Source organism: Pangasianodon hypophthalmus, chromosome 19 (assembly GCF_027358585.1).
Source record: "Pangasianodon hypophthalmus isolate fPanHyp1 chromosome 19, fPanHyp1.pri, whole genome shotgun sequence".
In the NCBI taxonomy this organism is placed as follows: Eukaryota; Metazoa; Chordata; class Actinopteri; order Siluriformes; family Pangasiidae; genus Pangasianodon; species Pangasianodon hypophthalmus.
This window is the reverse complement of record NC_069728.1, coordinates 20022522-20036559: the sequence shown is the minus strand read 5'-3', so window position 1 is coordinate 20036559 and position 14038 is coordinate 20022522. Positions and strand designations below refer to the sequence as shown.

Genomic DNA, 14038 nt, shown 5'->3' with positions numbered 1-14038 from the left:
TCAGCTACCTGCTCAGACGTACTCTTCCCCTGCTCATCCAGCTCTTTAAGCAGGTCAGCCTGGTACGCCTGTAACACCGCCATGGTGTGCAGACACGCACCGGCCTGACCTGCTGCCGTGTACGCCTTGCCTACCAGCGCTGAGGTGGTCCGCAGCGGCTTGGTAGGCAACGCCGGAGCCTTCAGGGACGATGCAGCAGCAGGGGACAGATAGCTGGCTAGCGTCTGTTCAACCCTGGGCATCGCCCTGTAGCCGGAGTAGTCCAGCCCCGCCACATTAGCGTAATGGGAAGAAGTGGGGCTGAACAACCGGGCTGAAAACGGCCTATTCCAGGACCTCCACACCTCAGTGTGGAGGTCCGGAAAAAAGGGCAGGCTCCGGGGCGGAGGTGGTGGCCTACTGCGCAAAAAACGCTCCTCCAGTCTAGAGCCCTGAGGCTCAGGCCGTGACTCAGCGGGCCAGTCAATGCTAAGCTTAGCGACTGCCCGCGCAACCACCTCGAGCAGCTCCCCGTATTGAGGAGACTGCGGCTCAGGGTCGACGCTCTCCACATCGACCTCCTTGGAGGACGATAGGTGGAGCGCCGAGTCCGCTCCCCGGGGGGAAGAAACCGCAGAGCGTGCTTCCGAGCCCAGGGAGGGGACAGAGGACCTGGAGGGTGACTCAGTGTGCCCGTCTCCATTCCCTACGCCAGGTCCATCTGCGAGCCCCACGAGCGCAACTGCCGCTCTGCCTCGGCAGAAGCGGGGCCGGCACCGCGAGGCACGCTAGTGAGGGCTCCCTCCTCAAAGAGAGCCCAGCGGGAGCGGAGAGTGCGCAGCGGTAAACGCTCGCAATGTGCGCAGCCGGCTCCCTCGAGAGCCGACTGAACATGCTCCGCTCCCAAACAGGCAACGCACAGACTGTGTGTATCCCCGCCCGTAATATATCGCGGACAGGGAGGAACACACGGCCTGAAGTGCTGCCCGCTCTCGCCCTTCGTCTTATCCTTGGCTTTAGGCATGCCAACGATAAAACACCAACCAGACAGAAAATAGACAGACAATAAACACAGAGCGCTTGCTGAAAACAGGAAGCTAACGCGGGGCTCGCCGCTCGGGCTTTTATGCTTCCGGGTCGCTACGTCACCCCGCCCGTGCCGTCTCGCCCATCCATTGGACGGATTAGACACGTGATTCAGAGCGTGGTCACGCGGGGGCGTTCCTATAGTGTTTCGTGATGCAGCTCGAGTTCCTGAAGGGGAACTTCTTACACCAGAACAGCTCCTCATTTGCAGGGATTCCTCCATGATGACATGCTGCTTGAGTGCTGCTACCAAATGAAACTTATTGAAAAAAACAATTAAAGGATGAACCTCCAGCAAAGTTGCATATGCATAAGTGACGTATGGAATTGCAGAAGTGATCCATGGCTCAGAATTAATTCATCTGTGTGAAAGCCAACCTGGGATTATGAGCCCCACCTCAAACAAGCCTAGAAGCAGTCATGAGAGTGGACTCAAGTGTTCAGGCCAAGTGTGAAAACGCTCTTAACCCATTTGTAGAAGTGTTACTGGCTGCAGCAGCTCTCTCACATCATGCAGTTGTTTTAGTTTAACAGAAATAGCATTGTGGTTTCTGAGTTTCTGGTACCGAGCGTTTTAATCAGCAGCTCACACTTATTTTGGGTCACTTCATCAGTCCAAATGTCTTTGTGTTAGAATCTCAGGCTGACACACAAAAGAGCTGGAGTTCATTAATAAAAATCTCTCTAAAAATATCATGTAAAATGTTGAAGGCGCTATTTATTCAAACTGTGCTAGAGACTGTGCTCTATCTGTGGGAGGCCTGTTATCCACCCTAAAGGACATAACAACAGAAAAACAATTGGTAATAATTAAAGTATAATCTCACACCTTTTGGTAGATATGAATCCTTTAATGATTAACCTGTATAAAAAATCTTCAAACTTATTCATGCAAAACGTTTAGACACAGTGCTGCTACAGTCTATGAGTCTGGCAGTTTCAGCACCTTTGATGTGGTAAAAACCTTAATGACCTCACGTTGGTGTTTTGTTTGTCCTCTAGTTTCCATCTCACACCAGAGAGTGTGTGTCAGTGTTAATGGAAACAGCACTGTGGTTTAAAGTGAGAGATATAAACTAAAGAGTTTGATTCTTTCTTTATCAGGGCTGTAAGAGATGTTAGACTTTTATAAATCCAGTGGTTCTGACGGAGATCGAGATGTGGTAGCACACAGCCGGCACTTGAGGTCTAGAAATATGGTGCATTGTTATGTGTAGTCCAAACCACCACCAAAGAGATCGGGACCAGATTTTATAAAAATTTATATTATACAAAGTGTTTTTCTTATGTCACACTGTTTGTATTGTTCAGTGTGTGTGATGGATTCATGGCTCAGTCTCGGTGCTTGGCTCTTCATAGATGCAGTGGCCCATCCCTCCTGCGTTCACACCTAAACACACACACAAAGAGTAAAGCCTGGTTTAAACTTCTGTGTTAACGTATATTTGTGTCTTTGTGTTGTGAAACAGAGAGGGGGATTACGGGTAAATGTGGCATGCAGAGAAGTGCTAGCATAGTCCTGTTTTATAAAGCACAGTCTGTAGCACAGTTTGAATAAATAGTGCTCTCAACATTCTACATGATATTTTTAGAGACATTTTAATTAATGAACTTGAGCTCTTTTGTGTGTTAACCTGAGATTCTAACACAAAGACATTTGGACTGTTGAAGTGACCCAAAATAATTCAGTGTGAGCTGCTGATTAAAACACTCGGTACTAGAAACTGAGAAACCACAATGCTATTTCTGTTAGACTAAAACAACTGCATGATGTGAGAGAGCTGCTGCAGCCAGTAACACTTCTACAAATGCATTAAAAGCGTTTTCACACTTGGCCTCTACACTTGAGTCCACTCTCATGACTGCTTCTAGGCTTGTTTGGGGGCGGGGCTCATAATCCCAGGTTTGCTTTCACACAGAGGAATGAATTCTGAGCCATGGATCACTTCTGCAATTCCATACGTCACTTATGCAAATGAACCATTGCTAGAGGTTCATCCTTTTATTGTTTTTTTTATAGTTTTACTCGTTACAAGCACTCAAGCAGCATGTCATCATGGAGACATGATGCAAATGAGGAGCTGTTCTGGTGTAAGAAGATTTCAGCCACGGAGGGCGACATGAGACGTGTGTATTTTTTTAATGTTCTCCGTACAAACACTCACAGCACAAGGGTGAGTTCATTACAGTAAAGTTGCTCCAGTCCTAGCGTGGTTTTACTTATCAATAAGGCATTCTGTCTCCTCCACTGACAATAACAACCCTTTCCCCAACATCACCAAACTTGAAACTGGAAGTGTACTGGCCTCACTGGCTACCTCACTCAGCTATCCAGTAAGTTCCACTCCTCCACACAGTGACCCCCGGACCACGACGTGATGTCGAGGTGTTTAAGTTTCATGAAAGGTGTGAAAGTGAAAAATACATACAAAGGCATCAGTTAGTAATTGGAGTTACACAAGCATACATCACACACTACATTCATTCATTATGTTAGAAATGCTGGGACTTAGCTAGAAATGCTAAGTACTTAACTACTGTGACTAATTTACATGTCAAATGCTGTTAATGTAATGAAATAACACTGAACATGAAACTTAAAAGGGTAAGTAAATTGATGTGGTTAGAAAGTTAATTAACACATGAAACATGTGGATTTGATAGATGGTAAGAACAGGTCTTTAATATATAATTTAACAATCGATGGTAAAATCTCTTGTGGAGAAACTCTAGTGTGTGTATATGCAGGGTTTTAAGGTAACCACCAAGCACTTCTAGAAAAAAGCTGTCACTCCTCTTTTCAGAATTAAATGTTAAAACTATAAATTTATACAAACACTTTCTGATTAACTGCTGTACGCAGCATCTTTATAAAAAGAAATAAAGAATAAAAGTAACCTTTTCTGCTGTAAACCTTTCTAGTGTCTACATCTTAAATAACACAGATGAGCTTTTTCCCTCAAGTGTCTGATGTTTACTGTAAAACCCTGTATAAACGCTCACTCCACTTTCTACCTTAGACAAATGATTTGTGAAAGGACCATACTGAAACTGTACTGCGTCCCGCTCCCCCACAGCGGGATTACACATTATTCCTCTTTGGGGTTGTTAGATCTGCTGACCTAAAAGCACTTCATTAAACTTCTTCTATCAGAGAGGTTCCAGCACACAGGACTGATAGAGCTCCAGCAGATCATATCTCTAAAGTCATGTGACTCATCACATCAGAATAGACAAGAATTCACTGTCAGCTTCACATCTCATTACAGCTAATGGACCAATCAAATCAGTCCACAGCTTCAAAACATGCAATCAGGCGTGAGTCTGTACCTGGTTTTCTACTGAACACACAAGTTCATTACCTCACTATCACTTTGTCTAAACAGGAACGATGATCACACTCTTTGTCGCTCTTTACTCTCTGCTTTGTCTCTGCACAGCTGGTGAGTAACATTTAGAAAACTTTCATTTAAAATAGTAATATTACATATTTAACTAATTCACTGACATCATTAAACATTAAATATTAAACACTTTTTTACAGTAAAAACTTCTGACATCAAGGAGCTTCATGTGAAAACAGTAAAGCGTGGAGAAAATGTAACTATGGAGTGTAACATTAGCAGGGTCAGAAGCAAAAATAATTTATTTTGGTACAGACAGAGTTTTGGAAAATTACCTCAGTTTTTAGCAAGACCATACAGTAACACTTTGGGCTACACATTTGCTGAGGGTTTTAAAGATAGCCGCTTCAGTATTACTGTAAATGAACATAAGTTTGATCTCTACATTAATGGAGCAAGAGAAGATGATGGAGGAGAATATTTTTGTGGAGAACTGGATGGAAGTTTACTAAGGTTCACATCTGGAACACGTCTGCAATTTGAAGGTAAACAGTTTTACTCTGATAACCTGCTAATTCCAGATCAACACTTTAACCAGAATTATGTGTACATATGCATTAAATGTTGAATATTTCACATTATTCATATTTAGTATCATTTCTTTTTATTTGCTGCTTTTCCAATTTATTTGTAAAGCTGAAGAGATGAAACCCTGTCCTACACCTGGAACGGTTAACAAGAACACAGATTCTGTTACACTCCAGGGTTCAGACAGCAGCGAAGGAAAAGGTAAGAGTTTTAATCAAATAAGCTTCCTTTCCCTTTCTATAACAGAATTTTCTCTAGTTAAAACCTCCTGCTGTTAATAAATCATCCAATATTGTAAAGTATTTTTTCAGTGTACTCCATTATGTACTTTAGCTTCAGATGTTTTTTAAAACAATTTTATTTTTCCGTACAGGTTGTACTGATCAGATGCATGTGCTGTTCTGGCTCTCCATTGTTAGAGTTGGAGTTCTTGCCTTCATGATTATTGTCTTTCCAACAGTCCTCCTTGTTTTCAAATTAAGATCAAATTAGAAATTCAAAAACAACTGGAAAAAATTCTGATATAAGAAAACAATGTGTTAGATTTAACTAGAGCTAATTGCTTATATTGGCTGTATACTGGAATGATTTTGGTCTAACTGTAATGTGGAAGTATTTACCAGCTGTACTTACAGCTGCATTTAAGAGCTCCTGAGTGGCGCAGTAGAAAATCGTTCTCCCTATCGTCTCGAGCTCTAATCCAAACGATGCCACAACCATCTCTGGCCTCGTGTCCAAGAGAGCAAAATTGTCCATGCTCTCGGGGAGGGAGGGACATACACTCTCTCCCCTGTCAATCACAGCAACACTATCCAATCATGGGCATCTGTGAGTGTGTTATTCCGCACCCTGATGTTGCATGAGCAGCATTTCGAAAAGATGCAGCTGGCTGGCTTTACATGTCTCAGAGATAGCACGTGATAGCCTTCACCCTGCCTGGTTGGTAGCTGTTGTGTAATGGGGAGACCTAACTGGAGGAAGGGAATTGGCTATGAACAAATTAGAGAGGAAGTCATGGAAAAATACAAAAAATGCATTTAATTAAATAAAATCTGAAGTGAATATACAAAGCAGTAGTCCTCTTTATTTCTAAGATTTTTTTTTTGTAACTTCAAAGATAACATCATATTTTCCACATCACATCATGTACATGTTTGAGAGTCCAGGGAGGTGTATTAGACATATCACATACAACAAATTAAGAAAATGATGTTCCCCAGTTTTTAATAATATGAGTCACACTGAAAATCATGTAAAATAAAAATGAAATGAAAATTATAACTTTGCACTTCATCAGACATTAATATACTTTTTTTTATCCATTTTAATATTTACTATTTGCAATTTAATTTCAGTTTAAGCAGTAGAATCTAATCAGTAACGCAGTAACCACACGGTTTTTATATTTAGTCCTCTTACAGTTTAAGCCCCTTAATATTTATGGAAATATTATAGAAATATTGTAACCATAAAATATTAACCACAAAATGTGTACTCAGATTTGATAATATTTAATCCTCAATGGTGTAGCTGTATAGAGCCGGTATAGTGCACAAGGTGACACAGAGGCCTGAAAGTGTTCTATATGACCTTAGATAGGAATGGGTAGCCTGCAGGAAATGTATAACACGGAGGCCTGACAGCGCCCTATATGAACTTACATAGGCAGTGGTAGCCTCCTAAGTGGGGAGAGCAGGAACAAGCTGTAAATTTAAGTGAGAAAGGCTGCCTTAAACCATAACATAAGCATATATGGGAATGTTGGGTCTTGTGAAAAACAGGATGTGTAAGCTTTTTCACATCAGTGTATATAAGAATGCCCTTCAGAAGAGTTGGGGAGCTTTTGTCTTTTGCTCTCCAGAGTGATCTTTGATCTGCATGAATCGCTACAACAACATACGTAATTTAAAACACATAATCATGCATTATAGTTACTGATTTACTGACTACAATTGCGAAAAATGAAAGCAGTGGTCTGGGGTTTTGCTTCATCTGAACCCTGGTCCGGTCTGCATTGTGTATGGAAGCTATCAGCGCCACGCTGCATGCCGAGTAATGTGATTGGTTCAACTTGTCACCTGTTTCAAGTTTAGTGATGATGGGAAAACGGTCAGACTTTTATAAGACTGGAGCACTGTAATTATCTTACTCTTGTGGTGTGAGTGTTTGTACTGAGAACATACAAAAGAAAACAGCTTCTCTTTTCCAGGTTTTCCTGCACAATGCCATGCCATGCTTGTAAACAGTGCTGTTGTTTGTTGCATGTCTGTTGGTACCAAAGGAAAATGATAATTAAAAACAGCGAATGGATGAACATAAAGTGATGTATGTAAAGGAATTCTTCCATGTGAAGGCAAACCTGCAATTATAAGCCTGCCCCAAACAAGCCCAGAATCAGTCCTGAGTGCAGACTGAAAGCACTCTTGAAGCATTTGAAGAAGTTTTACTGGCTGCAGCAGCACTTTCTCACATCACACAATGCTTTCACTTTAACAAAAACAACACTGACTCAGACTTAAGAGTTTTAGCCAGCAGCTCACACTGACTTATTTTGCGTCACTTCAACAATCCAAATGTCTTTATGTTAGAAGTAAACACTACAGCACGGGTCAGGAAGCTATCAAAGTCAAGCGAAAGAAACAATCATTAACAATCTGACATTTTCAGCTCTTAAAATATTCCTTGTAAGTATATACAGTATGTGTGACTAGCGGTAGGCAAAGACTCACTTTGGGATCAGGTGGACAGTCACTCAGTTCCCCTTCAGGAACTCGAGCTGCGTCACGAAACGCTATGGGAACGCTCCCGCGTGACCGCGCTCTGAATCACGTGTCTAATCCGTCCAATGGATGGGCGAGACGTCACGGGCGGGGTGACGTAGCGACCCGGAAGCATAAAAGCCCGAGCGGCGAGCCCCGCGTTAGCTTCCTGTTTTCAGCAAGCGCTCTGTGTTTATTGTCTGTCTATTTTTGTCTTTTGGTGTTTTATCGTTGGCATGCCTAGAGCCAAGGATAAGACTAAGGGCGAGAGCGGGCAGCGCTTCAGGCCGTGTGTTCCTCCCTGTCCACGATTTATTACGGGCGGGGATACACACAGTCTGTGCGTTGCCTGTTTGGGAGCGGAGCATGTTCAGTCGGCTCTCGAGGGAGCCGGCTGCGCACATTGCGAGCGTTTACCGCTGCGCACTCTCCGCTCCCGCTGGGCTCTCTTTGAGGAGGGAGCCCTCACTAGCGTGCCTCGCGGTGCCGGCCCCGCTTCTGCCGAGGCAGAGCGGCGGTTGCGCTCGTGGGGCTCGCAGATGGACCTGGCGGAGGGAATGGAGACGGGCCCGTCCCTTTCTCCTTCCTCACCCTCCAGGTCCTCTGTCCCCTCCCTGGGCTCGGAAGCACGCTCTGCGGTTTCCTCCCCCCGGGGAGCGGACTCGGCGCTCCACCTATCATCCGAGGAGGAGGTCGATGTGGAGAGCGTCGACCCTGAGCCGCAGTCTCCTCAATACGGGGAGCTGCTCGAGGTGGTTGCACGGGCAGTCGCTAAGCTTAGCATTGACTGGCCCGCTGAGTCACGGCCTGAGCCTCAGGGCTCTAGACTGGACGAGCGTTTTTTGCGCAGTAGGCCGCCACCTCCGCCCCGGAGCCTGCCCTTTTTTCCGGACCTCCACACTGAGGTGTCGAGGTCCTGGAATAGGCCATTTTCGGCCCGGGCTGGACTACTCCGGCTACAGGGCGATGCCCAGGGTTGAACAGATGCTAGCCAGCTATCTGTCCCCTGCTGCTGCATCGTCCCTGAAGGCTCCGGCGTTGCCTACCAAGCCGCTGCGGACCACCTAAGCGCTGGTAGGTAAGGCGTACACGGCAGCAGGTCAGGCCGGTGCGTGTCTGCACACCATGGCGGTGTTACAGGCGTACCAGGCTGACCTGCTTAAAGAGCTGGATGAGCAGGGGAAGAGTACGTCTGAGCAGGTAGCTGAGCTCAGGCGGGCCGCTGATCTGTCCCTCCGCGCCACCAAGGAGACCGCCCGTGCTATCGGTCGGTCTATGGCAGTCCTGGTGGCGGCGGAGAGGCATCTCTGGCTGACCCTGTCCGATATGAAAGAGAAGGACAGGGTCGTGCTCATGGACGCCCCGCTTACTCCCTCGGGCCTGTTTGGCGACGCGGTAGACTCCTTCGTCGAGAGATACCAGCAGGCCCGTGCTCAGGCGGCGGCGTTTCAGCGGTTCCTCCCCCGTCGCTCTCTAGCTCGTGGGGCTGCCGGGCGGGGGCAGCCCCCTCCGTGTACGGCCCCCTCCTACAGGGAGGCCCAAAAGCAGAGCGTCGCCTCCCGTGCTCCCCCGAGGCGGGAGCAGGAGTCGCGACGACGCTCTGGGCCCGGCCCTTCGGGCGCTAAGGCGGATCTGAGGACCATCCTCATGTCCAGAAGGGCCGCGGCTAAGAAGCCCTGATGGTTTTGGCCCAGGGCTTCCGAGGGCAGGCCCCTCTGGGGCGACGCGGCGTACACCTCATCTTACGGTGCCCGGGTCCCCCCAGTGCCCTCAGGAGGTCGCTCTGCCAACCCTGCCACCTATGGTGCTTCAGGGCGCAGCGGTCTCCGGCGAGCGCCTCTCCCAGTTCTCGCCCGGCAACGTAGCGGGTCTGGGAGGCTCGCGGCCTCTCCTGAGGCCTTCGCAGCGGTTAGCTCATTTCCCCCATGTCAGTTCGCCGCCTCAGGGCACCCAGCTAACCCCTTCTATTACACCAGAGGTCAGTCTCGAGAGGCTGATTCCCTTAGTGAGCTTTCTGGCAGCGTGGAAACTTCTGCCGAATGTGTCTCATTGGGTCCTGCGTACTGTAGAAAGAGGCTACCGAATTCAGTTCGGCTCGCCTCCACCTCGTTTTTCTGGGGTTCTTCCCACTGTGGTGGGTCCCGAGCAGGCTCTGGTATTGGAGCAGGAAGTACGTACTCTCCTGAGGAAGGAGGCCATCGAGGTGGTCCCTCCTCACGACAGGGAGTCAGGGTTCTACAGCCGGTACTTCATTGTTCCCAAGAAGGGGGGAGGGTTGCATCCCATTTTGGACTTGCGGCAATTGAACCTCTCAGTCGCTCGACTGAAGTTCAGGATGCTTACGGTCGTGTCTCAGATCAGGTCCGAGGACTGGTTCGTCACGATCGACCTAAAAGATGCGTATTTCCACATCTCCATCCTTCCCCCGCACAGGAAGTTCCTGAGGTTCGCTTTCGGGGGCGAAGCTTACCAGTATCGGGTTCTTCCCTTCGGCCTAGCACTCTCACCCCGCACCTTCACGAAGTGCGTGGATGCTGCCCTGGCTCCTATGCGACTACGGGGCATCCACATACTGAACTATATCGACGACTGGTTGATTTTAGCTCATTCAGAGCAGATGGCGGCTTGGCATCGAGATGTCGTTCTCGCCCATATGAAGGAACTGGGGTTAAGACTAAACACCGAGAAAAGCGTGCTTTCTCCAGCTCAGAGAACCGCTTATCTAGGCGTCGTGTGGGATTCGACCACGATGCAGGCACGTTTGTCTCCTGCTCGGATCGAGTCGGTCCTCACAGCGGTCGCGAGAGTGAAAGTAGGCCGGTCACTCACTGTAAAGCAGTTTCAGAGACTGCTGGGCCTATTGGCAGCTGCGTCCAATGTGATACCGTTTGGCCTGCTGCACATGAGACCCCTACAGTGGTGGCTCAAGACCAGGGGGTTTTTCCGAAACAGAGGAAACCCGCTCCGCATGATCAAGGTCACGCGACGATGCCGCCGTGCCTTAGCTGTGTGGAGAGAACCTGGGTTCTTGTCTCAGGGCCCGATCCTGGGAGCTCCTGGTCGCCGCGTAGTGCTAGCGACGGATGCGTCCCTCACCGGATGGGGAGCGGTCATGAGTGGCCGTCCTGCCCGTGGTCTGTGGAGCAGCCGCCATCTCACTTGGCACATCAACCGCCTGGAGATGCTGGCCGTGTTTCTGGCTCTGAAACACTTTCTCCCAGACCTAAGAGGCCGCCACGTGTTGGTGCGCACCGACAACACGACGGTGGTCTCTTACATCAACCGCCAGGGAGGTCTGCGTTCGCGCCCCCTTTACAGGCTGGCGCTCCAGATCCTTGTGTGGTCCCAAGGGAACCTCCTCTCATTGAGAGCGGCCTACATCCCTGGTCATCTCAACGTGGGAGCGGACGCCCTGTCGAGGCAGGGGCCGGTGCCCGGGGAATGGAGACTCCACCCCGAGGTGGTGGAGCTCATATGGCGTATGTTCGGCAGAGCCCAGGTGGATCTGTTTGCGACGCAGGAGACGTCGCACTGTCCACTTTGGTTCTCTCTGATTCATCCAGCTCCTCTTGGACTGGATGCCATGGTACAGCCGTGGCCGAGGCCGAGAGTGCGTCGGGACGGAATTCGTCTACTGTTAGTAGCCCCGTTCTGGCCGGGCCGAGTATGGTTCTCGGACCTGATTTCCCTCCTAGACGGCTCCCCATGGGAGATTCCGATCAGGAGGGATCTCCTCTCACAGGCGGGGGGCCATCTTCACCCCCGCCCGGAGCTGTGGAAGCTGTGGGTGTGGCCTCTGAGGGGGCACAACTCCGCGCTTCCGGTCTCTCAACCGAGGTTGTGGAGACCATCCTCCAGTCCAGAGCTCCCTCTACGAGGAAACTGTACGCCCTGAAGTGGAAGCTTTTCACTTCCTGGTGCGGAGACCGCCGGCTTGACCCTGTTCACTGCCCAGTTGGTACAGTGCTGGAGTTCTTGCAGGCCCGCCTCTCCGCGGGACTGACCCACTCCACCCTGAAGGTGTACGTGGCGGCTATTGCGGCCTGCCATGCCCCTCTCGATGGCCAGTCAGTGGGCAGGCACCCCTGGGTGACACGTTTCCTCCGCGGTGCGCTGAGGATCAGACCTCCAGCTCGATCTCGGGTCCCCTCGTGGGACCTGGCCGTGGTTTTAGAGGCTCTCTGCAAACCCCCCTTCGAGCCCATAGAGGAGATTTCGGACCGTCTTCTGACGTTGAAAACTGCCTTTCTCTTGGCAATTTCCTCTCTTAGGAGAGTGGGGGGTTAGACTTTGCGCCTGGTTTGGCCAAAGCATTCTTGTACCCCCGAGCGGGGTACGTACCGAAAGTCCCCTCCTCGGCACCACGGCCGGTCGTGCTGCAGGCTTTCTGTCCTCCTCCCTTTAGGGAGCCCGACCATCGGAAGCTCAATTGTACGTGTCCAGTGCGAGCACTGGACGCGTACGTCCACAGAACTGCCCTGTGGAGAAAGGCGGACCAGTTGCTTGTTTGCTTTGGTCCCCCTAAGACGGGTTTTCCTGCTTCTAAGCAGACCCTCAGCCGGTGGATTGTAGAATCCATTTCTCTGGCTTTCGAGTCCTCTGGTCTCCCCAGTCCCCTGGGGGTCAAGGCTCACTCTACCCGAGCGGTGGCGGCCTCTAAGGCCTTTCTGGCAGGTGTGTCCTTACAGGACATCTGCAATGCGGCGGGATGGTCCACGCCCCTGACCTTTGCCAGGTTTCCTCTGTCCTTGTGCCTTAGGCTTGCCTCCTCCTGGAGGCAGGGACTTGTAAGTCTGGCGGCGTGGGTATACTCGTTCCCATAGCGTTTCGTGACGCAGCTCGAGTTCCTGAAGGGGAACGTCTCCAGGTTACGTATGTAACCATGGTTCCCCGAGGGAACGAGACACTGCGTCTCGGTGCCACACTTCCGGCGTCCCTGCGGCGCTTGCTTCATTTTCCAGTAAGCTAACGCGGGGCTCGCCGCTCGGGCTTTTATGCTTCCGGGTCGCTACGTCACCCCGACCGTGACGTCTCGCCCATCCATTGGACGGATTAGACACGTGATTCAGAGCGCGGTCACGCGGGAGCGTTCCCATAGCGTTTCGTGACGCAGCGTCTCGTTCCCTCGGGGAACCATGGTTACATACGTAACCTGGAGACGTTTTCTTTTATTGGACCTTGCACAAACACGACCAAAGGCTGGTTAACATATAGTCGACTGATGTTACTCGGAGGTTTTAACGACAGCGAGAGATATAAAGCTCTGCTTTGTAATGTCCAGATAATGTCCAAGGTGACCTTGAACATATAGTGGACAGAAACTCAAAATAAATCATACATTTAGGAAAATAAAATATAAAACACTCATTCCATCATTACTTCCATCAATTCACATTAATACAAAACAACAATAAACTAAGTGACCATCAGTTTATGAATTACATATTTTTTTTTAAAATGAAACTAGCTACATAACTCAGCATGTGCGAGCAGATTACACATGGTCTAATGCTCAGTCTCAATTAGGGCTGGATCCAAGATGGCGGTGAGGCAGTAGCACGCAGTGGCCACTCCGGATACAAAATGGTGCTTTTTTCGTCCTTAGGCCGACTTTTTAATGGCACATGGACATCGGAGCTACCGGTGTTCGTGTTTACCACTGCCAGACACTTATAAACCTCAAACACTACAATACAGCCTCTCTGCAAGAAGATCTGTTGGAGAAGCTACGCGATCTCGGCTTGCTGCGGGGACCAGGCCTCCAGCCCTCGGTGTCGCCCGATGCCGGTGGCCGGGGGAGGGGACGTCGCAAGCGGTGCGCGAGAAAGCAGAAGCGCGGCAAGAGGGCGGGGGTTCGTGCTAGGCTAAAAACAAACCCTAGCCGGCCAGCTCTCCCGTCCATCCTGCTCTCCAATGTCTGCTCCCTGGATAATAAACTCGGCTACATCCGACTCCAGCAGGCTATGCGGCGTGAGTTTAGAGACTGCTGCGTCTATGTTTTCATGGAGACATGGCTCAGCAACAGAGTTCCGGACGCCGCCATTCAGCTAGATGGGCTAGCCTCTGTGCGGTAAGGCTCCGGGGGCGGGTTGTGTGTTTACATCAACATGGAATGGTGCAAGAACTCTGTGCTAGTCTCTAGTTACTGCTCATCGCTGGTGGAGTTTATGACTGTTAGATCTAGACCTTTTTATTTACCACGGGAATTCACTACTGTTTTCATAATCGGTGTATACATTCCCCCCAGTGCTAACGCTAATGCTAAGGAGGCGCTCTGTGTAC

The 14038-nt window shown here is 49.3% G+C and overlaps 1 protein-coding gene across 1 annotated transcript; it reads left to right on the top strand.

The window, feature by feature from the left end:
- Positions 1-4449: 4449 nt before the first annotated feature.
- Positions 4450-5489, top strand: LOC128321627 (uncharacterized). The gene is made up of 4 exons (XM_053241934.1): positions 4450-4508; positions 4610-4954; positions 5106-5204; positions 5371-5489. The coding sequence occupies exons 1-4, from the start codon at positions 4457-4459 to the stop codon at positions 5487-5489; spliced, it is 615 nt and encodes a 204-aa protein (XP_053097909.1). The 5' UTR covers positions 4450-4456.
- The last annotated feature ends 8549 nt before the right edge of the window (positions 5490-14038 follow it).